This window comes from Toxorhynchites rutilus, chromosome 1 (genome assembly GCF_029784135.1).
Source record: "Toxorhynchites rutilus septentrionalis strain SRP chromosome 1, ASM2978413v1, whole genome shotgun sequence".
Lineage (NCBI taxonomy): Eukaryota > Metazoa > Arthropoda > Insecta > Diptera > Culicidae > Toxorhynchites > Toxorhynchites rutilus.
The window spans coordinates 117,551,559-117,578,666 of record NC_073744.1 but is presented as its reverse complement, the minus strand read 5'-3'; the positions used below and the strand labels follow the sequence as shown (position 1 = coordinate 117,578,666).

Sequence of the window (27,108 nt, the reverse complement as noted above, 5' to 3'; positions counted from 1 at the left end):
GCCGATTTTCTTCGACAAAACCAAATGTGACGGGATTTAATTAATTAGTTCTGAAGTTATATTTCCCAGCCGAAAAGAGGGGTTTTTCAATTTTCTGCCTTTCTTCTCACACTTATTTCATGGGCTTTCAACCCTTTAACCGCAACCCCGTCGGAGCAGCAGTGGCAGCATTCGAGCCCGATTTCGTATACCCTCTGGAAAATGTTACGGTAGCAAAAGGTTAGTATTCCGCCCACCTACTTGGTACAAATTTATACCACAGCGTGAAATAAATCTCGAGAGATTTCGTAATAACTCAAATTTCTTTCCCCTTCTTCCTGTTTGCTCCCCGCCCCTCTCATCAACACAGGACGTGACGCGACGTTTACATGCGTCGTAAATAACCTCGGTGGTTATAGGGTGAGTGCGGAGGCAACTCCAGCTAGGGTATGTATCGGTTCTTTCAATATGGTATAAATTCTTCCTTGATTTTGTGGTCGAAACACCGTTTCCCCCGTGTCGTACTTCTTCACACCTTCGCACACCCGGCATCTGGCACTGTTACTTGCACCTGTGCACCAAAGTCCCACTTAGTAAATGCACCAGCGCACCAAAACTGAAACTAAAACAGCACCATCGCATCCACGCAAGTATTCCGTGTAAAGCTAAGAAACAGCACCACATTCTGATCAGTGGTAGTACTACGAGAATTACCCAAATAAAAGGCTGATCACTTCCAACGGCACCACGTTACTTTGCACCTCTTATTTTTCTATCTAGATTAGAGTCACTACCAGCGAGAGAAGCTCAGTCGCAAAATGTTTAGAGATGCACCGTAGTTGTTTTTTTCACCGAACACCGAAATGCTATAATATCACAGTTTCAGTATTGACATAACTAAACAGAACCTACATTCCATACATACATTGCACCTTACCCTAATTTGAAAGCGCACAGTAATTTGTGTTTGAATGGTATCAGCCAGCGTTGCAGCACCAGCACCACATATCTTCTATCGGCTATCCCACAAATCAAAAAGGATTATGCTGTATTGTGTACTGAATAGTTCTATAGCACCTTAGAATAGATTTAGTAATTACATATTTTGTTAAGTTTTTGTGTAGTTTTGTAGCTCATTGGAACGGTACTCAGTATATTCGTTCCAAAATGTATGAAACGTGATTAGAAAGAAGCATACAAGCAATGTTGTTTAGAGCTCAGTGTATAAAATTGTTTCATTCGCTAACCTTCGATAAAATATGAGATGACCACTAAAACGACTTGCATAATGATACGATACCACCCATGTACACTACGTGTAATAACTAGAGAACCACTAATTTTTTCCAGAGTTATGTGAAAAACCGGTTGAATTTAATTATATAGTGTAGGATATAATAATTATCTATATTTATAACTGTTCATTCGTGTTGATGGTAAGCTATCTGAACCAGGCCTTTTTGAGCAAAGCAAAAACGAAATACCCCAATTGAATTCTCTTTATTACAGAAAAAGATAATTCATTTCATTCCTTTTCATTTCTCAAGCGGCAGAAAAAAACATTCAAAGATAAAAAGATTCTTCAAAACAGTACCTGATGACCGCTTGCAAGCGACAAAGCATACCTTCTACCAAGTTTGAGATAGTCTTCATCAATTCATTGAGAGCTTCGAAAGAATCGACCACAAGTTCTCGCTCGGATTCAAGTCTGGGGTTTTGTTTGGTTGGGGTCATTGTGCTCAAGCCCCACTTTCAACAGAGACTCTGTCCATTCTGGTTATTCTGGTTAAGAAAGTCAATATACACTGGATTCTGTTTTTAGGCGATTTTTTTCCGTGATTTTATTTTACACGATTCTCTCGAAATTACCCGATTTTCTACGCTATTTTCTTGAAATTACGCGATTTGCCTATCATCGCCTTGTTGGGGAGAGAAATACTGCGAATGCGGTTGTAACGACGCGCGCCGATGATGGGTCAGTCTTTCTTTACACGATTATCTCGAAATTGCTCGATTTTTTTACACATTTTTTCTGCACGCACGCATCAATCGTGAAAAAAAAGAATACAAAAAGACACTGCCTATCAGCTGTCAATATTCCGTAGATCGGGAACTAATTTTTTTCACAGACACATACATCCGTTACGAAGCATTTAGATGAAATTAAATCAGTTCCTGATGATACACCCAAAATTAATTTTCAGAACATGTTTTGACATCCCGATTTATTACATTAAATGAGCATAAAAAACAGAAAATGCGCTACTCCCCAATACTTGTATATCATTTGTATAATATATATGCTAGAGCAATATAAGGTCAATATGAGCGAGTGAAACATTGCAAATAAGCACGTATGAAAGTTTTTCGTATAATTTGCCAAATACACGGCCCAGACCGAGAAAGATATAAATTCCCGTTTATGTTCTTCTTTTTACTCTTATAAAACACTTAATTTTGTAATGAGGTGTAATATTATCACGCATTTCTGCAATAGCACTGCAATAGTTGCTATGTGAACAGCGTGATCATGTTAACACTTTCGACGTCTCGTCACCCAGATGTGGGTCACACTTTCCTCGTTCAAATTTAATAGGATTTTTAAAAGGAATTTAATAGAATAGGCACCTAAGTGTAACTATAGGATATTTAGAAAAATAATAAAATTATAACCATATTATCATAATGTTTATACTGTACTTTTTATTGATTTATAGTGCGGATGGTTTGTATGGCACCTTTTTGCAAAACCCATATAACATGACTTTGGCATATGTTATTGTTGTCAATTCATTCATAAAACATTGCTAGATCACGTAAAAGTAGTCTACAAACTAAGTTTGATCTTCATTCAATAATTTATTCGCAAGTTGGACTCCGCAAGAAACTTTGAAAAGCCGCTTTGGGCGACGAGCGTGTTAAACAGCCTTGCATTTCATCTGGCCTTGATTCGATCCCCGTTGACATCGTATGGACTTTGGTACAACCCTAAAAAAGATTTAAAAAAATGAAGGAGAGGTCTGCTCCCATAATTACAAACATTTGAAAGCTTTTGAAACAGCTCATTATTTGATCATTTGACTCTTCAGCACACGAAAAAGCATTATTTCAGCCGAAGATGAAATGTTTTCTGCCAACGCTAGTTTGGGTGTACAAGTCAACTAAAAACAACACCTTTTGCTAGTCAGCATAAATTGAGTCAAATAATCTGTACAGAATCACACTAGGTATTTGTTGTCAAAATCAGTTCACGTGTTTACATCAGAACAAGCGCATCACGAATCGTTTCTGCACCTTATGAGAACATCCACCTTTGTCCGCGGTAGAGATGGGCGAGCGCTCACGAGTCGCTCATTTGAGCCGGTACGTCAGAAAGAGCGTGCGATCCACGGTTCTTTAAAAATGAGCAGCGGCTCTTAAATAAAAGGCTCCTATATTTACGGCTCTTGAATAAACCATGATTCAAAAAAGACCCACGGTTCTTTTATGAGCCGTTAAGAGCCGTTCATTTGAGAACCACGGTTCAAAAAAGAACTGCGGTTCATAAAAGAACCGTGTTTCTTTTAAGAGCCGGCTTCTTGATAAAGAACCGTGAATCGTACGCTCGTTCTGACGAACCGTGGCTTTCGGCAGTTTGGAAGAAATATGTGTTTCCCATGCTGCCTTTTAAGCGATTTCATTTAACTGTTTGTATGTTTGTAAATTTTGGCGGATTACATATTTTCTCGAAACCCCATAAAAATGGGTATCTAATGAAAGGACTTGACTAGTAGAACACAGTTATTTATGTAAAATGGAAATTCAAGATGGCGGACGTTAGAAAATGGCGGACAACTAATTTCGTCAAAACCCCATCAATATGGGTATCAAATGAAAGGGCTTGACTATTAAATCACAGTTATTTATGAAAAATGTAAATCCAAAATGGCCGCCATCCCAAAATGGCAAAATATGTATTTTTTTTTTCAAAACCCCCTCAATATGGGTATTTAATGAAAGGACTTGACTAGAAGGACACAGTTATTTATGTTAAAATGGAAATCCAAGATGTCGGCCGTTGTAAAATGACAGACTACATATTTTGCCAAAACCTCATCAATATGGGTATCAAATAAAAGGACTTGACTAGTAGAACACAGTTATTCATGAAAAATGTAATTCCAAAATGGCGACCGTTATGAAATGGTAGACTACATTTCTTTGAAAACCCCATCATATGGGTATCAGATGAACGGGCTCGACTAGTGAATCACAGTTATTTATGATAAATCCAACCCGCATATGGGTATCGAATGAAATGATTTGACTAATATAATATAGTTAATCATGAAAACTTTCCATTCGAAATATTTTAAAAACGTTTGGGATATGAAATGGAGAGAAAACTGTGAAGTTATCGGAAACTGCTATATTCTCCCGACTGATAATTCGACATGATCAACATTATATGGATCAAGTGAAATCAGTTCTAGTGATTATAAAAAAGCTCTATATGAATTGGTTTCGGAGCTGGTAAAGTGATCTACAAATTAGTAGTATTTGTGGGTAGCCTAACAAATACTGCTAGATCCTCGCTTCAAGCAGCAAGGTTTTGGGGATAATAGGGACACCATTAGTTGATAAGGATGCTTAAAATGACATCCATAGAATACACACCTACGAAACTATCACAAATCGTTGGTAATGAAGCGCTGTCATCTGTATGGGAGGAGTTTGATGCATTGGTTGGCAATCTTCGATCCTCACATGATCCAAAATCTGCTGCAACATCTATTGTAGATAAACAATTAGTGGAACCACTTTTGCTGAGACTAAGCGACGTATCATGTGAGTGAGTTTTTCCGAGAGCAAGACAAGTTTACAGTGACAGATGTAGTTGACTTTCATCAGATAACATTGAAAAGATAATGTTTATAAATAAAAAAAAAATAAAGAAGATCATTGTGATGAAATATATCAGAGAAAACCTTCAGTAAAGTAATATTTTTACTTTTCTCTGCACTGATTATTGTTTTAAACCTTATTTTTTATGTCTTACATTCTTTACATATCCGAATAAACTAGTTCTTCAAAAGAGCCGTCTCTTTTCATTGAGCGCACGGCTCTGAGCCGCTCACTGAAATGAACCGTTTTGCCCATCTCAAGTCCGCGTCAAATGGGTGTAGGGCTATAATAATTGTCCACGCGAACATGCGAAATTAATTTTTAAAAAACTACATGAACATCTACATTAAAAAATAAATGAAACTGTTCTGCTTTTTCAAGACTTATTCAACTATCCGCGCCTCATGGTGAGCGCGATCTCCATATTTAAAAATGAAGGTTGGGTTACGATGCTTTGAAACTTCGTGACTTTTAGGGACATTAAGAAGCAATAGCTACGGAATCAAAAGAGCTAGCAATTTGGTGCTAGAGAATTATACAGCAGTTTGAGAGGATTAATTAAGTTGATTACAACAATGAAGTTCAATGTGATTTTTTGAGAGAAAAATAACGTATACACTAACTTTAAACATTTTGATTTCTGAAATGCTCTTTTATTTTGCAAGCAGGGTACCCAGTTGTACTCAGCTTGCATAGTACTCAGCTTTATTCTATTCAGAACGAGTTTTAGACGTTCATAGCACAAAACAATAAAAGTTCAAAGACTCTCTAATGAGTATTGTGTGAAAAAAATTGCCTCATTACTATTAACTATTTTGTAAAGGTATACTTTTAACGAGTGTCGACGTACGCAAATTCAGTTCTATGCGATATGTCTGACAAGCTTAAGTGTTCAAGGATATTTTTTCTCATTTCAAATTAAAAAAAAAACAAAATACTCTAGCTCAGCGCCGTAGTGTAGGGGGGCGAGGAGCGGTCCGTCCTGAGTGTCATCCTCGATGATTAGTATATTCTATTTTTCAAAACGCCAATCCATCAATATTTCGACTGAACGCAACATCCGGTCATCCGAACATCACCATTTCGCAAACTGCAGTACAAAATTATTACAGACAAGTTCATCATCAAAATATACCACTCTAAAATTTCCCTTCTCATCGAACGTTCCAACACAATACTTACGAGGAGCACAAGTATGAAACCGAATTTTGTGCTTTATTTAAAGTATTCACCGTCGACTCTTACACATTTTTCCTATCTCTCTAGCGATTTGTGGATACCACGCAAAAACAAACTGTGCCGCTTTAGTAGCAAACCGTGATCAAGCCAATGTTCAGCATTTTCGTAATTGCAGTGCTACTAGCATCGAAAACTAACACGAGGTTTGAGTATCTCTTAACAGATTTTGATTCCACCCAGATAATTGCCTTCCATCCATAGCGATTTGGCCGTGCAACTGATGTTGATGGGTCCCCAGGACTTACCTATAGTATTTGATGCTTGAGATTCTCGAAAAGAATCCATTTTTTGATGACCATTCACAATCCGATGGAGGAATGGCTTTTTTATACCTGGTGAGCAGCATTTCACGTGTGATTTTTCGATTTTTCTACTGTCTTTCGTTCAGCTTATTTGGAGCTCATTTTCCAATGTTCTGGATACTTGTCATGAACTACGAAGAGCTAATCTCAGATATCGAAGTATAGCGCGAACCGAGCGTGAACTGACATTCAAGATAAAACAACGTGAAGAAACCTGAAATTTTGGAGCAATTCAAGCACGGCACATGTTATCAGCATTTGAACTGAAAACGTCGATTCCTAGACTTCTATGAAGAAGTTTCGGAAAGCGAGCGTTTGCTAGAGATACAGAGATTCCATAGACGTTTGAAAGTCGCTGAAATTAACCTGGACATTTTCAATCATTGTACTTCGTTGGATGTTTTCAAGTTTTCATAGACAATGTGATTCTTAGAGGCGAATGAACTTCAAAGTTTAAAGCCTCTTAAAAACAAAGAAAGAAAGATGTGATTCTTCCATGATTTATTTCTTTACAAATGCTGACAGGATCAGAATTAGAAGCAGCTACTGAGGGGTGCGAACCCACAGAACCCACAAAACAACTGAAGACGATGTTCTTGGTGCAGTATGGGCGAAAAATCGAAGATCCTCGTTTTAAGACGATTGAAATATATGTTCGATATAGGGTAAATGATTTTAGTTTGACCGATTTAGGGTATTTTCACGCAACTAGTAAATGCAAATCGATTTTTCTTCATGAAAATCAAACGAAATCAAGACGATTGTGGGTTTGTACAAAAGCCCCAAGACTCTAGTTGCTGATAATACCATAAAGCGTTCATTTTTTACGTTCTTGAACGATTGTCTCCAAAGCGAAATTATAATCATGGTTTGTCCGAAAAATGATCATGGTTTGTCCGGTTTTAGAAATCACTATTTTTGAATGATAAAATTCGAATTTTCAAGTAAATGCTGGATTTCTTATTGCTTGAGTTTACTGTCATCATATCGATTCATAATTCAGGCTTTCTTCAGAATATAGCCTTTTACTGGGCATTTTAAAGGTGAATAGCACTCGACTAAGAGAAACAACCAAGCGGCTGCAATTGTAACAATATCGACAAACCAACATCAGCACATTGAACAAACCATGATCAGAATTGAGGTCATCGTGATGCATTAATTACATAATTTAGATGTATAAATCTGATCCAAATGGTATGCAAGCATGATGTTTACAATATTTGTAAGTGTTATAATCCAGGAACGGTCTGAATACACACCAAATAATCATCTGGTGGTTGTTTACCAGTAGAAGGTGGACTTTATAAATCTTAAAAACATGTGAACTCGTGAAAATATCCCATAAAACTACTGTAATTTATGAAAAAGACTATTTTATTTATATGTTTGCAAACATTTGAATACCTGATTCGATACAGGTGCGCTGAACTAGAGTATTAAAATAAATGGACAAACCATGATCATATTTGCGACTGGACAAACCAATGTTAGGGGGTCTTCGTAGCCACTTGGTTACGCGTTCGCTTACTAAGCGATCGATCGTGAGTTCAAACTCAGGGCCCTCAATTGACCATCTTTGTGTTGTTATAGAATAACTACGTCCACGCAACCATCATCAGCTATGGAGATCGATCCACGGTGGAACAAAGATCGATTCATCCATACAACTGCTCTGCTCTGCAAGAAACATCGGACTGCTGTTCTATAAATAACCCAACAATGATCAATATCAACTGTCTCCGCTGTCCGGTCTGCTGAACAATGGAAGAACAGATAGAATACCCTTACGCCTAAATGGCTACTACAGTGTAATTTACCATAATGTAATGGAACAGAAAACCTAACGCCTAAATGGCTACTACTTCTACTGTGTAATTTACAATTTATAGAATCATAAACATATGTACATGTACACGATAAAAACCCGGCTCTGTTACAGATAAAATGCTAATGAGCCTGATAAATAAATAAATGGGATAAAAAAAAACCAATGTTATTTACGTAATTTACGTTAGTTGAAGCTGAAAACATAAAATCATCAATTAGTAATTTGGAGAAGTCGTGAAATTATAAGGATGCTATACAATTTGATAATGGTTGTATATCAGTATATAATACTATACAACCCAATATCCCAATTGGCCGGAAAAAACGATTCGATTTTTCGTATACAACTTATAAAAAGTTCTTGACTTTACAGTAAAGTTTGAAGTTGAGTAACCTCCAACGTACATACATGAGAATTCAGTAATTAATCTAGAAACTCAATGTCGTTTACGATTTGATGTCCACGTGGTATGTGGACAGCCCCTAAAGCCCTTCGCTCACGTATATGAAAGCGAAGCCGTTTATGAAATTAAACGAGCTGACATCAGCAATCAAAACTTCATTTCCAAAAGGTTTTATAAAGAAGCAATAGTTTTCAATCTGCTTCTATAGTTGTGAACACTACCAGTTTTGAATTGTTCGCGCCTGATAAATACAGTGAAACCTTGATTATCCGCGAAACTAAGTTCCCTAATAATTCTATAGTCCTTCCCTGAATTTGTCGGTTAGTGGTAGGGTCTCATTTTTTTTTGTCATGGCTTTCACATTATCTGATCACTGGTGTATGCAACCTTACAGATAGATAGTTTCATGATTTCTTTATTGATGGAGCATAGTTTTCATGCTAAAATGCTTTTTTTCATGTTTACACTTCATGTTTAGCCCTTTATAGCGTTATCCGCGATTTTCGTTTACGCGGTGACCTAGCCCGACCATTCCGCGGATAATCGGGGTTCTACTGTACAATCAAGTTCATAAATTCAGTCTTATAAACTAAGTTAGTTATCATATTCAGGGGTTTTCAGATTTTTTTTTATGGCAGAAAATTTTTTATAGGAAAAATATTTGACGGAGCACCAGCGTTCTTCAATCAATAAAACAAATCCTGTTTGCTTGACGTTGCCCAACTGAAAACAATTCTATTTTAGTGGCGCTTCGCAGTTACACGACATCTGACCCGGAGTAAACAAGATGAATCACTATATTCCCAGTGAAATTAAATCAAAGTTTTTTTTCAAGGTAGGTTTTCAAGTGCTATAGCTTCGGAGCACCCGTCCTACACTACATACATCATTCCAATCGAGGTCTTATATTTCTCGGGAAATTAAAAAACATGAGAGGATCTATAGTTGAAAAACATAGTGTAGTATATCTATTGTCTATATATCAAATTCATCCTCTAAAACAGGGTTTCTCAAAGTGGTCGATATCGACCCCCTGGGGTCGATTTGAGTTTCCCAGGGGTCGACAGAGACGAGAATTGATTTTGGGGTTCGACGGGGTTTGAATATCCCTATAAAATAACACAAGTTCTTATTTGAAATATTTAAGATGCTCCATATGTTGTGTTACGTGAATCACCCTGTTATAAGAATGACCAGGGTTGCCACATTCGATCCTGCATATTCTATGTTTTCAAAATAGAGTCCATCATTGTGAAAGCCAACCGATTTCAGAACTTTGTTTTGTTGGCATTGTGAAGCGAAAATATTCACTCAACACACACTGATGAATGTGGAATTATCAAAAAGTGCCCCAAAAACATCTTTGGAAGGAATGGAGAAATGAGGTGACATTTCATATGGTTCAACATTTTTATAAATCAATGTACATATATTCATGACTCAACGATAAAAGCAAAAATTTGTTAGTAAGAAGGTAGACAGAGAAAATGAACTGTAATTAATTTAACATTTAAATTTGAATTTGAAAAAATATCTTTAAATTCTGTATCTTTGCAGAAAATCTGTGATTCTGTATATACAGATTCTGTATCTGAAATTTGGCGAGAAATCTGTAAAATATAGTATATTCTGTATTTGTGGAAACCCTGAGAATGACTAATATGTTAGTAGAAAATATTATTGCTGTAAATTTTAAAAACTCAACAAGATGTGCATAAAAGTGTGCATAAAATTAAATAAAAAAATACAAAAAGTACAAGATGAAAAATTCGGCAAGTAAAAAAACGTGAACAGGTTCGTGCAAGATAATATGTTTGAGCGTTCGAGTCCCTCAAGGATATTTAACATTTCTTTGTATTTTAAACATATTCACGAAGGAATTCATCATCAAATTCATGTCCAAACATGCTCCTGATATTTTACTGTATAACAAGCTTGTCCTTCGGTTGCAAGTTCAAATGCGTTCTGAAATACGTTGGAGCTTGAATGATAATGTACTCAACTTCTAATTCAATTCAAGAGATAACAAGGTTACAAAGCTACTCGTAAATGAAGTGACTAGAATAAAGTGATCGAAAATAAAAATTCCAAAATACTTGGTCATCTATGTGCATGGCGTAACAAAATATTTTATGTTCGTTATGTTGTATTAAAGATGAAAATATGTAACAAGAAATGATTTTTGCTACATATATGAAGACTGATATCAGAGGAGAATCGATCGGTTTTTTTTACCGAAAAAGCTATTCCATAGAAGAACTTTGAGATACCGGCCATTCACTACGTGATTTACAGACAGCATTTAGTAGCAAAAATTCTGAGCCCTAGATCGCATCAGTCTTTATTATATGTTATGAATGCTATCAAAAACTTTCGAACCAATTTTTTGAACACTCGATTATTTGCTCAGATATATGAGAAAAATGACGAAATCTTTACTCGAATACTTCTACACGCTGCGTTCGCTGACCACCAATATTGCATAGGGATGGGAAAAACCGTTTCTTTTCAGTGAGCGGCTCAGAGCCGTGCGCTCAATGAAAAAATCCGGCTCATTTGAGCGGCTCGACGGCTCTTTTCAAGAGCTGTTCTTTTCGGATATGTAAAGTGCAGAGAATAGTAAAAATATTACTTTACTGATGGTTTTCTCTTATATATTTTTATTTATGATGTTTTTCATTTATAAACAGAAAAAAAAACTGATGAGATGGTTTTAAAAAAAAATGGGCTATGGGGGTCTAAGGTATGACTTAATTCTGGAATCCGGGGTCTCTTGCCCAAAACAGTTTGAGAACCCCTGCTCTAAAATATGCTCACATTAGCAAACTGTTTTGATGTCTATTTTTACACAATCTTTGAAACACAAAAAAAACTGCATGTTTGCAATACGCTACAAATAATCACACGTCTAAGTACCGGAACTCACTCCTCTTCCCAGATGTAGCTAAATGGAATTATCTGTCCAGCAATTCGTTTAACGTAGATTCGTTCATAGTATTTGAGAGAAGATGCATGGGGGATTTCAATTGAATTTTATATTTTTTTAATTGTTCGAAATTAGCGATTGTTATTATATTGTTAACAAGCTGCTGTTCTACATTACATTTTTTCGGTGTAACTTCATAAAAATCTCCAGTTACACAATTCGTAAATAAAAAAAATAATAATAATTAATTCACCATGAAAACCCATAAAAAGAACATATTTTCCAATCCGTTATTTAATCTTCCATAACCGGCACTGAAAAATTCATTGAAAAAAATTCATCGAAAGATTCTTGTTATCGTCCAACTTTATCATTTGGATTCTATTTGGAACAAATATACTGAGTACTGTATAAAATAAACGGTATTTGCATATCCCTTCTTTTCACACTAAACTTCATTTTATCGAACAAACAATCCTGACTCCGTAGAATTTGTACCACCCATAAATCACATCCCCTAACCCTTGACACCCAGGAACACGATTTCCGTGCTCGTAGCTTCAAAGATTCCATACGCACATTTCCTTCATCCCACCGCTCATTGCTCCTACAACACCCCATTCAAAGCAAAAACCCACATTACTTGTTCTGTTTGTTGCGCCGTTAGCCGTAATTTTGTATGTAGAAACAGAAAACATAAATAAATTCACTAATAAAATGTATAATTCACTGCACTTAGGCACCGCACCAGCTTATCTCCCGAGTTCTCCCGACCGTCATCCGTCCTAATCTCCCTCGTAGCCTCCTCTAATTTCCCATTTAATATCAATATTGAATCAGCTCCCACAGGCAAACCGCACTCGCAAACGCTCTTCGGCATGAACACACTTTCCTGTTCTATTTATCTAACAAATAGCGGGCGCGAAAATTTATCACTTTGCGAGACAATTTTTACAAAATTTATCTGATTTTCGCTCTCCCTCATTCCGGCGGATATATAATGACCACTCACTCGATAATGCCCCCGTGATGGTGTGCTAATCGAGTGCAGGTAGCATGGATTAAAGCGGATGCGAAGGCGATTCTGGCGATCCACGAGCACGTGATCACCAACAATGGGCGGCTCTCGGTGACGCACAATGACTACAACACCTGGACGCTAGTGATCCGGAACGTTAAGATGGAGGACCGAGGTGTGTACATGTGCCAAGTCAACACGGATCCAATGAAAATGCAGGTATGCATCGTACCGTTCGCCGCATCAACATATTATTAGCGAAATGCCGCTTAATTTTATTTTCCAATATTGAAAAATAAAATAGCAAAGCTCATTATCACACATAATAACATTAGGTTCGAATAATAACATCCAATTAGTGCGCATCGAGCATACACGACCTCTGCTTACAATATGAAATGTATTCCACGCGCAATCTATTACTTCTACAGCATCCCCTTGCATATCGCCATGAAAATGCACGAGTGGTTTAATTAAAAACGTTTCAATCTTCACTCGCAGACTGCCTTCCTCGAGGTTGTGATTCCGCCGGACATCATCTACGAGGAGACGTCCGGGGACATGATGGTCCCAGAGGGCGGCTCGGCCAAGTTGGTGTGCAAGGCGCGAGGTTATCCGAAACCGAAAATCACCTGGCGACGAGAGGACGGCCGAGAGATAATCGCACGTAACGGCACCCATGGGAAGATGAAAGGTAACAAAAGCAGCACTCTGTTTCATGTTTCAATTTAATCTAGCTTCTTCTACTTTTGAATGACTCCCACGTATGTACGTAGCAATGGTCGTGGAAGGCGAGATGCTATCGCTTACCAAGGTGACACGTTCCGAGATGGGTGCGTACATGTGCATCGCGTCAAACGGCGTTCCACCGTCAGTGAGCAAACGGATGAAACTGCAAGTACATTGTAAGCTGAATGGTTCTTTTCTTACCATTTGAACGCTCCCTATCTTCCCCCCCCCCATCCTCCCCGAAGTGCGAACGAGCTACTGAGATCCATTTCAACGCAGAACGGTTCATTTACATTATATGACAGTGATCCTTTTGGTATTCCAAGCCTGTCCTTGCATCATTTCCGACTCCACACGTTGATAACATTGCGACGGAAGGTTTGCAAGACCGTGCACAGGAAGTGCTGTAATCTGTGAACTTAATATACGTTCCCTGTTTGGCAACATTGCATACAAACCGTTAAGAACCTCTACAGTTTTAAGGCATGGTAGGTGAGATTCCCATAAAATCCTACCGCCACTAGCGTTTTTGGCCGGAAGGCAGAAAAGTGCTACAAAATCAAGCGTTCGTCACCCATCAGAGACTTCTACAGCCTTTGTCACGAAAGTGAATTCACACATTATGTGTGTGCCACACTGATGAAATTTAGGTGAGAATTTCCATACAAATGATGGGCAGTACTTTCACACGCAGTGCTGGTATAGCGAAGCGTGTACCGGTTGAATAGGTTGAAATTAATTTAAAGCGGAACAGATTGTAGTAGATAAAACTTGACCCCTGTCAACGGTGGAGTTTTGTCGTTTGTCATGTAGTTTTTCAAATTAAAGTCACAATATTCTCGCGCGGGTATGTTAACAATTTGTTCTGGTTTTTAGAAATTGATTTGGAATATGCAGCATTTTTGTTTCGCAATTGCTCAAAATGTCATTGGAATTATGATAACTACACAAAATGCATTTTTCCAAAAAACAACTTTTCTGTCAATATACTGGTTGAAATCTTTATTGAAATCTATTGAAATCTCTATCCACACATCGACACATCTGTTGACTGTTGTGATCTGCTGTGTCTTACTCAGCGAGCTATGTACACGAGCGAAGAGCAAATTGACAGGCGATTGCGTAGCAATTTACCGCCGAACCAGGGAACCACTCAAAAGAAAGACAATGAATTGAAGCCTACCCTTACTTTGGAAACTGTTATGTCGACGCTGACGAAATGTTTTGAATAAACAAACCAAAACATCGACTGCATGAGGATCGAGATCAACACTAAGCTCGATGAACTTTAAAAAAATCTCCAGAATCAAATCGATGATGCCAAGGGTGATATTGAGCAGCTGGGAGCCAGCTGCGTTAACGAATCAAAGTCGTTCCGGACCAAATTGGAGGACGCAAAGACTCGTTTGACACAGCTGAGAGCATCTGTCGGATTGATTTGCTGTTGGAATCCCATACTTCGCAAATGAGGATATGCAACACTACGTCAACGTCAACACTATCGAGAACCATTGGTTTTGAAGAGCGTAAAGTCTCCCACATCCAGTGCAAGCGTCTGCGTTCGAGTAGATTATCTGATGGTAGCCGTTGTCTCACACTACTTCAATTCAGTACGGTTTGTTTGAGAGATGAGTTCTACACCAAGTATCCCATCAAACGAGATCTCAATCTCCAGCACATCGGGATCGATTCTACACATCGAATCTACATCAATGAAAACCTGACTGCGAATGCGAGAGCGATAACAAGGGCTGCCTTAAAGATGCGCCAAGAGAAAAAACTGACTGCAGTTTCTTCAAAAAATGGGATTTATACATGTGAAAAGAACTACCAATGGTCCGTCCATCCCCATGGTGTCAATCGAACAGTTGTCCAAGTTGTAGAGTTCTCTCGTCTATTCTGTTTCACATTTTTTCGTAGTGGTAATTGCAAATTATGTATTGTCAGAGATGAAGTTTGTTTTGAATTGTGTTTTTGTATGTTGTAACCACTGTATGCAGCCTTTGATCATTGTTTCCCAGTTGTATAAATATGTCTGGATTTACGAGAACCACTCTTCACACGTAATACCGAAGGTTGTTTTAAATGCTGTTCTGAAAGACGACAAATTTAATGTTTGCCACTGGAATGTGCAACGTTTGTGCGCTCATCAGTTTACCAAATTTGAAGAAGTGAAACATATGATGGAAATGTCCAAGATAACAGTAGCATGTTACACAGAAACCTGATTGAATGAAGTGATTCCCGACAGCGCAATCAAGATACCCGGATATAAGTTATTACCGAGGGTCACTATTTATATTTCGGGAATAGGAACAAAAACAAATAGTTAAGCTGCGAATATATTTTTATTGTTTTTCAAAGTACTCGCCACGATGATCGATACACTTTTGCATGCGCTTAAACCAATTTTCAAAGCATTTATTCCAATCGACACGAGCCTTTTTTTTTTGAGCGATTGTCAAATTATGTGGGATCCAACGTGAACATAATTTTCGCACAACTAAGTGTTCATGTAAAATCGCATATATGCTGGTGGAACTAATGCTTAGGGATGCCTCAATCTCACAATAGGTTACATGACGATCTTGCTTAATCATTTCGTGCACAGCATCGATGTTTTCTGGCACTACAGTCGATTTTGGACGACCTTCACGAAACTCGTCGGACAGCGAACTACGACCACGATTGAATTCACTATACCAGCGATACACAGTGGTTTTTGATGGAGCTTCATCGCCAAAAATCAAATTAAGTTGATTGACGCACTCTTGTTGTGATAATCCACGTCGAAAGTCGTAAAAAATCATCGCACGAAAATGTTCACGATTCAGTTCCATTTTTTTGCCGAGACCAAACTTTCAACTAAATATAAAATAAACAAATAGCGTCCGTATGACAAAATGTTCTGAGTACGTATATCGTCAAAAATGTCAAACTTTACGATGGAACCGTCAGATGGACTCACATGACATCAGTGTTGCCAACTCCCGAAATATAAATAGTGACCCTCGTACGAAATGATCGGTTGTACAAGAGAGGCGGAGGTATAGCAATCTATATTAAGGAACATGTTTGAAGTAAAATAGTGCACAGTACTATGATTGATGTTAGCTCCACCCTTAGAACTGAGTGTTTGGCTGCCGAAATAAGCATTGGTGATGTTACTGTTCTTCTGCTCGTTGTTTATAACCCACCAGATAGTGATTGCTCACTTTTCCTCGAATCGGAATTGGCAAGCTTAATTTCGACTTATGAGCAAATTGTTATGCTGGGTGACTTCAACACTGATCTGCTGCAGCGAAATGACAAATGTGAAAAGCTCAAGTCTAGACACTTTTGGATTAGACGTGATTGGAAGTGAACCAATTCATTTCTACGATAATGGATGTTCCCTTTTGGATTTGTTAATAACAAACAAGCCTGATGACGTTATTGTTTTTGATCAAGTATCTATGCCAGTTCTGTCGAAACATGATCTGATTTTCTGCTCCTTGAATATTGAGACATGATATAGTCCTTTACCAATGACATATCGAGACTATGTCAATTTTGATTCTATGGTAATACGAACTGCAATGGATAGTGTAAATTGGGATCAGTTTTACTCTTCTGCGCGATGTCGACCAGCAATCAATCTTTTTTATTAATACTATTATGAATATTATGAATATTCATGACACGTGTATACCTGTCCGTGTTGTTAGGCATCGTAGACAATATAAAGGATGGTTCAACAGTTCAAAGACATTATGCGTGCTATGTATGCTAGAGATCTTGCTTACAAGAATTGGAAAATCGCATCACCAGAACATAAGCCTCGATTGAAGACTGTTTACAATCGGTTAAGGAAAAAAGTCAATCTCCTAATTCGACGTGCAGAAATGCAATGCGTAAACGATCTGTTAGGCTCCGAAGCAAAATTTTTGGAAATAAGTCAAAACACTCGGCGTTGGAAAATCTAAGGAAAACGAAAAATGTCTTCTCGATCCGGACTCCGTTAACGCATCATTTTCGAATCATTTTACTGCTCGTGACTCACTTCCTTCAGACATGGTTGTTCAACTCTGGGGAGGAAACGCCACTAGGTTAGAATTCCAACCCATTCTTACTCATGAGGTTGTAAATGCGATCTACGAGATCAAATCAAATGCAGCTGGTGTAGACGGAATATCCATGAAATTTTTGAAGATAATTCTTCCGTTGATCGCTGATCATATTACCTGGTTCTTCAATAACATTCTTGCTGATGCAGTGTTTCCATCTCTCTGGAAAAAAAGCGAAAGTATTGCCACTTCGCAAGAAAAAGCACATCAACGCAATTGATAATTTGCGTCCTCCGTGTGGATTATCTAAAGCTTTGGAAAAGCTAATCAAGAGACAGATTGTAACACATATCAAAAGATTTAACCTTCTTTCTGATCAGCAGGCTTGTTTCAGAGAAGACCAGAGCGTCAAAACAGCCTTACTTGGGGTTTATGATGACATCACAGTAGCCGTTGATAACAAGAATAAAGTGATGTTGTTGTTGTTGGACTTCTCAAAAGTGTTCGATACGATCTCACACACTCGTTTGTGCAGCAAGTTGTTCAACCGCTATTTCTTTAGCAACACAGCTATATCATTGATTCAATCCTATCTGAGTGAAAGAACACAAGTGGTTGATTGTAATGGAAAGGTTTCCCAATCGGCTGCTGTAACATCCGGTGTTCCGCAAGGCTCCGTGCTTGGACCAGTTCTTTTCGTGATGTACATTGACGATCTCCCGAGCATATTGAGGTATTGTGAAGCCCAAATGTTTGCTGATGATGTTCAGCTTATCTGTATATGTCCTGATAAATCGCCTGGTGAGTTGATACATCTGATAAATGAGGGTCTGACTAAACTTTATCGATGGTCTATGAGAAATAAGCTATTTATAAACCAAAATAAAAACAAGGCTTTGCTGTTTGGAGCGTACAGAGACGAGAGCATAGTACTACCAGATGTAGTAATTGACGGTAATAACATCGAGCTCACTAGTGAAGCAGTTTATCTTGGGATAGTGTTTCAAGACAATCTAAAATGGGATAAATCTGTTTCACGTCAATGCGGAAAAATCTACGGCGGATTGAGAACTTTAAGGGCAGTGACTAAGGACATGGCTATGCAAACGAAGCTAAAAACTTGTTTAAATCACTGCTGTTACCGCACTTCATATTTGCGGATGTTATCTATATGAATATGACCATGGGACAATTTTCTAAACTTGAAGTTGTTTTGAATGACTGTGTAAGGTATGTTTATAACATAAATCGTTGGACATCAGTACGTCATCTTCACGGAACTCTTCTGGGTTGTCCTTTTCGCAACTTTCATTCTTTAAGATCATGTTCGTTCTTGAAAAATATTCTGAATCGAAGAGCACCAAATTATCTTTTTTCCAAGCTTGCGCCACTTCGAGGGAGACGCACTATGGGTTTCGTTGTTCCGTTTCATAATACTGTTCTTCATGGAGCATCGTTTTTCGTGAAGGGTGTGGTGTATTATAATTCACTCCCACTTGATTAAAACGTGATTGTTCGAACGCAATGTTCAAGAAAGGCTACACTTCATTTTTCCAACAGAGTATTTAATTTTAAGTAATTTTTGTTGTATAAGTATAATGCTAATGCATATGGTGTTATACGTACATGCTACCGATATGGTAAGAAAAAGACATTAGTCTCAAGTCATGATTTATAAATAAACTTAACTAAACTAAACTAAACAAAACTAAATAAATATAAATCCACAATCATTTTTAATGTTAGCCTTTCCATTAGTTTCACTGTCAATTCCGTAGATTTATTATTACTATATACACAGCCGAATAATAGAAACATTTTGAGCTATAACTGTGTGTGTGGATATTGAGCACTTGTTATGAGTATTGTTGCCACAATCGCAGCAAACCTGCACTTGAAAATGTAACCGTAGCGACTGTTATAGTGAAAAATAACATATTTGAAAATCGGACGTTGAACGACGTACACGTTTGTGATTCAAAGAAACTCATTCGAAGCCGGAATTTAGAGATTGAGATTGGTTGATAAGCACTGTTATTGTAAATAATTATACCACTATTTATATGTAACCAAATTGTAAACGAATTTGATTTCCAGCTTGAAGCTATACGCTATACTACTACTGAACTAAAAATATTTGGAACATTCCCCTCCTCGTGAGGCTGAATGGAACCCTCAGGCTCACTACAACTAGCTACGTCCAGCACAGCCAGTTCGAAAACCGGCAGTCGAAACAATCCACCGTATGTTTGAATTAGTGCTTGCCTAAACCCTTCATCTTTTCCTGTTGTCACCTCCAAGACGCGTTCACGTAAGTATCCATTCCTTCTGGTTTCGTCATAGAGCAACTTGGTACGCCTCTTTGGAAACTGCAGATACTTCGAAACCCACTGCCTCTGATCTTGGACGAAAGCCCAAGTTAACCAAATTATTTCAGTTTTCATCTTCACTATTACATGTTTGATCAAAGTTGAACTTCCCATGATGCAGTAATACGGAGTCAGTGCCTCATGCTTCAGGGAATCCAACGACAGATCAGTTGATCGAGAATCGACAGTCGCTTCGCCTTCAACCACTAACGTTTGCACTTTTATTTTTTCTGTCTGACCATCGATTTGCTGAGTACTTTGCTCATCGATCGTTGGTGTTACTCTACACAGTGAGTTTGGCTTCTCGAATTTTAAGCGATCGTCCGCTGGTATCGTTCGGTTTTTTATTGTTGTTGTCTTTTCATCGCGATCTGCCTTCGAAAGGGTGAGTTTCTGGACCTCTTTTCGCGCTAAGTGTGCACCACTGCTGCCTTCAGATTTCTTGCGCATCAAACTGTATGCAAAACGGATCGCATGTGCGGTCGTTCTCAGAAAACGGGTCCATTTTGAGAAGCGTTCGAGGCTTATCGGACATTGCGACGTCCAAAACTCTTGGTATTTGTGACTCGCTCGATACTTCTCTTCGGTATTTTTCTGTTTTGACAATTCTCCATCTACGATTTCTAGCACTTCCGGATGTTCCATCACGCATTCATCAGCATTGAGGTTAGTCTTCATATTATCGTTCAATGTTTCTTCTGCTTCGCTCTGGTACACGTGGTAGTTGTACTCGTCGGATTTACGAGTATGATCCAAGGCTCCGTATATGCACCACCCTAAGCGAGTCTTAGCAGCTACGATTCCGCTGTGCCCTTCCTTGATTTTTTGAGGCACGGCTAGCTGTAGGTTTCGGAGGCCTACCAGAAGCTTCGGAGTGACATTTTCGTAGCTTTTCACTGGTAAACCTTTGAGATGGGGATGATTCCGTTGAAGGTCTGCAAAACGTAGGGTTTGTGATGGTAGTTTCAAAGCTCTACCGTGCGCAAGCTCACCAACGGAAACTGTTTCTTCCGATTCATTTCGGATACCTTGAGCGAAGCGACCTGTGATTTTTCTTCGGTTCTTGTCATATTACCGGTCCACTTGAGACACAGTGGAACGGTTGGTCCTGTGACTCCGAGTTCTTCGACCAAACTACGTTCGATGAGCGTTGAAGAGGAACCTTCATCCAAAAATGCGAAAACGGTGATGGATTTTGTTTTCCCATGCAGTGTTACGGGAATGATTCGGAAGAGTATCGATTGTCCACAATGATGATGAATGTGACCTTCAACGGATGTGATTGAGGGATTCACCATCATCACATCAGATCTTCCATGCAGTAACTGGTGGTGGAAATATTGGCATCCATTGATGCCACATCTGTTGGAAATTCTACACGTTCGTCGACCATGTGGGTTGAGACATCTTCGGCACACTTTCAGCGATTTCACACTTGTCCCTCGATCGTCTACTGACAGATGTTGAAATTTCGTACAGGTTTTCAACCGATGACCTTCTCTCCTACAATACAAGCAGCGTTTTTCGCTTTCTTCTTTTTCCTTCATCGGCAGAACTGCGGCTTCATCCTCGGAGTGAGCATAAATGAAACTATTGTCCTAGAGATGGGCGAGCGCTCACGAGTCGCTCATTTGAGCCAGTACGTCAGAAAGAGCGTGCGATCCACGGTTCTTTAAAAATGAGCTGCGGCTCTCAAATGAACGGCTCTTATATTTACGGCTCTTGAATAAACCATGGTTCAAAAAAGACCCACGGTTCTTTTATGAGCCGTTAAGAGCCGTTCATTTGAGAACCACGGTTCAAAAAAGAACTGCGGTTTATAAAAGAACCGTGTTTCTTTTAAGAGCCGGCTTCTTGATAAAGAACCGTGAATCGTACGCTCGTTGTGACGAACCGTAGCTTGCGGCAGTTTGGAAGAAATATATGTTTCCCATGCTGCTTTTTAAGCGATTTCATTTAACTGTTTGTATGTTTGTAAATTTTGGCGGATTACATATTTTCTCGAAACCCCATAAAAATGGGTATCTAATGAAAGGACTTGACTAGTAGAACACAGTTATTTATGTAAAATGGAAATTCAAGATGGCGGACGTTAGAAAATTGCGGACAACTAATTTCGTCAAAACCCCATCAATATGGGTATCAAATGAAGGGGCTTGACTATCGAATACAGTTATCTATGAAAAATGCAAATCCAAACTGGCGAAATATGTTTTTTTTTCAAAACCCCCTCAATATGGGTATCTAATGAAAGGACTCGACTAGTAGAACACAGTTATTTATGTAAAATGGAAATCCAAGATGGTGGGCGTTACAAAATGGCAGACAACTAATTTTGTCAAACCCCCTTCAATATGGGTATCAAATGAACGGGCTTGACTTGTAGAATACAACAAGCTATAGTATGACTCGATACAATGAATACAACTAGAACTACGCGCTTACAACGACACCTTGCGGAAATACCGCAGAACTTTTTTGACAGCCTAATATATAAAAATCTTTTGTTACGGTGTTTGTTACCGAACTCCTCCAGAACAGCTCGACCGATTTTGATGAAACTATGCACAAAAAACTTGGTGGATATGAGAATAGGATGAAAACTATATACGATACTCTTTGGATACCGATTACCATATATTAAACTAGCTGACCCAGCAAACGTTGTTCTGCCATGTAATGTATTTCTAGGGAATATTTTGGTTGGTAAAAATAACGAATATACTTCAAGAGAGTTTATATGTTATCGTTCAGATCTGTCAAATTGATCTAAATGATGATTTTCCCAGCGAAACATACATATGCTTACCTCTTATTTTCGAATTCTCCCTTTTTATTTTAAATGTCCTTCTTATGTATAAAGATATGCAAATTAATTTTTTTCGAATTTTTCAAATCATCTCAAATATTTTCCAAAGTACTCTATCATTCTAATTTTGGTGAAGACAAACTCACTAAATATATGTACGACGTAGATCTGATCAGCCATTCTCCCGTGATGATGAGTTATACGTACATGGGAAAAAGTCTCTTTTATATATAAAGATACCGATTAGGGTGAAAAACGTGATTTCAGTATTTTTATATGAACAATATCCAAAAAAGCAACCGTCGTTCGTTTTTCAAACAGTACGATTTTATGCACGTAGTAAAATGACAGACGTTCCTCTTTTCCTCTCTCCCATGTACGTGTGCATGCATCGCATGTTTGAGTTCAACGAGGTTTGACATACGCTACAGGTGAGCTAGATTCTTTTGTATCGTACAAGAAAATTACTCACACGTATAAAATAGCGTGCAGTGTGTGTGCGCTATTTGGCACGCTATTTACTAATACTAACACGAGGACCTTCGTGGCATACTTGATAAATGTCTAAGTTCGTTGGTTTGAGTTCACGATGGGTAGACAATAAACCGGCCATTGATCGGGTAACTGCATTTTTGCATCAGAAATCAAGTTTTCGTTCCTCTTTATATGGACGTAAAAATAAGATTGCGTACGATGGTATAAAATTAGTGTCAGGGAGAAATGGAAGTGTGGATTGCAGTCAGTTGAATGAAGAGGCTGATTTGTATTCATTAGTCAAGTCTGTTAAAATAACCACTGATTGGACTAGTTCACCAGTCATCCTCGCTAGTCAACGCTAGTCAATTAATTTTCTTGTCAAGTCACTTTTTGTTGTGGGCGATTGCCGAAGCGGTTCTAGTCGAAGCGAAGCTACTAAGAGTAGAGTCGGTCTTCATTTTTCACCTTCGAAGGTTTCGGGCTCTGGTGAGCAGTGGAAGTGTGGAGTGGAAGAAGCGAGGATTACCCTATATACATATTTTTAGGTATCCACAAAATACGCCCCGAGGAAATCAATAGTTTAATTTCGTCAGAAATTCCAGATCTGTCAACTCATCAACTACTCATCCGTATTCTGTAAACCGATCGAATCAAAATTACCCTAACGAATTGCAATTTTCATTTCACAATCCGTTCGACTCAAGTCCAATCGAGTTGTGCAAATGTGGCAGTATTACCACGCAATTCGACATTGACAGCATCGAGCTCCGTGTTCAATTTCTGTGTAGCAAAAATGTTAATAGATATTCGGGTGGAAAAAAACGCTGTTCCCCTCTCCTAGAATATGTAAACAGTCGTCCAAACTGCTGATTTGTCGAAAATATCAGGTCAAATAAACTAAATTTCACTAGAAATTCCTTAAATTCGGAACGCACAAAACTACGGCCGAATGGCTACCGAGAGAGCGATTTTTGTTTTTATTTATTATTTTGACATGCGACAGCTCCAGTTAAGTACATGGTGATTCAAAAGTCATGGAATTCTTCAAACATAAGGTGACTATCAATATGGTGTCAATAGTCAATAGTTATACTACCAAACAATCAGGTTACCACTTTACCCCACGTGATCACTTTGCCACCCCTATAAGGTTTTCGGGCATTTGATTTTACCACAAAACGTTCCCAAAAGAATTCCAGGGATTTGATTGAGGGTGCCACATTTGCATAGAACTATTGAATTTGAGTCGAACGGATTTAAGAATGCAAAAATCGATTTCGATCGGATCATGAAACCAATCGAATTTCGAAATGTGAATGACTGTTCGATACGCGATACGCGAATAGGATTAGGAATTATACTTAGTTTATAAGTTCAGTCTGTGCGAGTAATCGAAGACGATGTTAAATATATAAAAAGATACTGTCACCACAAGCATGATTCATGGCCTATTGAATGACAATGACGAAATAATGCGGTTCCAAATAGAAAGGTACAGCAGTCATTCGCTAACTGGACCATATTCAGCTAGACTTATCTTTAATAGGGCATGCGTTAACTGGGCAGCAAAGCAGTTATGTATCAATAATAGACGTCTTCTTCCAGTTGAAGTACTGCTTTTACTTTCTTGCAGTCCAGTTAGCCAGTAAAATTCGATAATTGGGTTGATTTTCTGGCCCAATCAACGAACGATCACTGTATATCAGCTCCATTGAAGTTGCATGGCGTATCGTTGGTTTCCCAATTCATCTAGCAGGAACTAGCAGCTATAAATGTATGTGTATTTTCTACCAACGAGACAGAATTTTGAACTCCAATGTTCAAAAATTATTTTTCCCAACTTCCATTTTCCGGGAAATGAATGTTAGAAAAACTCCTCTACACATGAAATTCTACGGACCGCCATCACCTAAGGTTATGATGGACAGAAATGCAATTTTTCGGTTATAATTATTATTTGCTGAATTAATTGATACTAAAAAACATTCACAATTGAAAATGCTGAAATGAATGAAAAAACCTTCCGTCTTCTAAAATAAACAAACTAGAATGAGGTCAGAATTATTCTATGAGAATTATCATAGAAGAATTGTTATAATTAGAGAATGATAAATATTTGCTGAATTAATTGATACTAATAAACATTCACAATTGAAAATGCTGAAATAAATGAAAAAACCTTCCGTCTTCCGAAATAAAAAAAAAAGAATGAGGTCAGATGTATTGGTGTTGATTCATCAGAAAAAAAAAGTTTGTTATGGCTAACGTTCGATTTTCCGAACACTCGAACATATGGTTTTTGCCATACATCACAATGTATATTCTTTTATCAAAGTTATACAGTAGAAATGTTCGCATATTTTTGTATTTTATTGGTTTTCATTAATGAAATTAAAAACACTTTCCAGACATACTTGCTTTAAATCGGATATACTGCCCAATAAAGTTATACAAAATTGAATGAAATTGATTGTAAGTGGTAGCTTATAAATTAAACTATCTTTTGGTGCAAATACATTATCATTTGGTTTCTTTCTAAAGACATGAAAAATTATCAAAGTTACTGTTCGATTTTCCGAACGCTTGGCACAAAATGGGGTTTTTTCCCAAAATATATTTTTTATTAAGGCACATGTGGCGTTAGCCTGACGGGGCCGGGAGTCCAATATTTTGACAATTTTTGTCTTACAACTATGTTAGTAATATGTAACCGATTACTCGCGGTTGGCTCGAGGTTAGTATTACAAGTGTTCTCATAATTGGTATGTTGCAGTCTTCGATGCTTTGTACGTGTGCCCGACACGGGATACTTCCTATTAGGATGCAGCTGACCATTAATCAGCAACGCCCCCCTAGTCTGTACCCCATATCTAGCGTGGTGCGTCTTTCTCGACTCGAGGAATCCAGGATACAATGGTCACTAGCCGGCGCAATCATCAGCTCGTGTAGAGTTGTCATGAGCGGTACAACCTTTGGCTCTTGTTGAACGATCAGTGGACTGCACAACCTTCGGCCCGTGCATCTGTAAAGAGTGTGTGTATGTATTGCCGCGACTAAGTAAAAGTTTATCGATTGGATAGGAGGGATATGAAACGGGGACACAACGAAGAAAACATCATTAAACGTTGACATCGGCGTTTCTGAGGAACAGGTATAGATGAAGCAGAAGATCAGGATCCCGGCTACCTAAGATATCCCGGACGGGGATATCCGATTGTCTGCCTTGTGCTCTCAGTGCTCTAGAGAGCTGAGAGCGAGCAGCATGGAACCGGATACACGACCAGACAACATGCTCGATGTCGTGGTAGCCATCGCCACAATCACAAAGATTGTTTGCTGCGAGACCAATGCGATAGAGATGCGCGTTTAGGTTGTTGTGATTGGACATAAGCCGAGATATCACGCGAATGAAATCACGACCTACATTCAATCCCTTGAACCATGCACTCGTCGAGACCTTAGGGATAATCGTGTGTAACCAACGACCGAACTCATCTTCACTCCACATGCGCTGCCAACTAACGAGTGTGTCCTGACGATTGTGTCCTGGGTTAATAAAATACATTGAATCAAGAAACATCATATAAACATCCGTCCAAATCGTTTCATTCGTTCTTCTTTATCGATCACATTCGATTAATTTTATAGATCGTTAAAACATTCAAACACACTTACTTAATACATTAGATATGTTTTATTTAACACTCAACATATTCTTTAGGAATAATTTATATGGCAGAACAACGTTTACCTGGGAAATTCGAAAATAAGAGGTACGCATATATATATTTCGCAGTGAAGATCGTCAATTAGATTAATTTTATAGATCAGAACGATAAAATACAAACTCTCCTGAAATATATTCGTTATTTTGACCAACCAAAATATTCTCTAGAAATAAATGATGTGGCAGAACGTTTACCGGGTCAGCTAGTATTCCTAATGAATTAATTGAAAAAAAAATCGCGGAAATCTCATATTTTTATGGTGTTCATAGTGTACTCCCCCTTAAGCGACCCTCGTATTTTCAGTGAAAATGTCCATTTAGATGCAATTTCATTCAATCGGATCTCTGCACGGGTTGAAAAACTTCGTT

General features: G+C 38.2%; 1 protein-coding gene across 2 annotated transcripts in view; it reads left to right on the top strand.

Moving 5' to 3' along the window:
* LOC129771206 (lachesin-like) overlaps positions 1-27,108 on the top strand; it is a 156,279-nt gene that overhangs the window by 82,815 nt on the left and 46,356 nt on the right. Inside the window, exons 3-7 of one of the 2 annotated variants that reach the window (XM_055774634.1) lie at positions 160-219; positions 350-399; positions 12,616-12,801; positions 13,084-13,276; positions 13,359-13,487. In XM_055774634.1, coding sequence (XP_055630609.1) covers positions 160-219; positions 350-399; positions 12,616-12,801; positions 13,084-13,276; positions 13,359-13,487 — 618 coding nt within the window. Of the gene's footprint in view, positions 1-159; positions 220-349; positions 427-12,615; positions 12,802-13,083; positions 13,277-13,358; positions 13,488-27,108 lie in introns of both variants that reach the window. The other variant, XM_055774626.1, reaches the window with a different exon arrangement.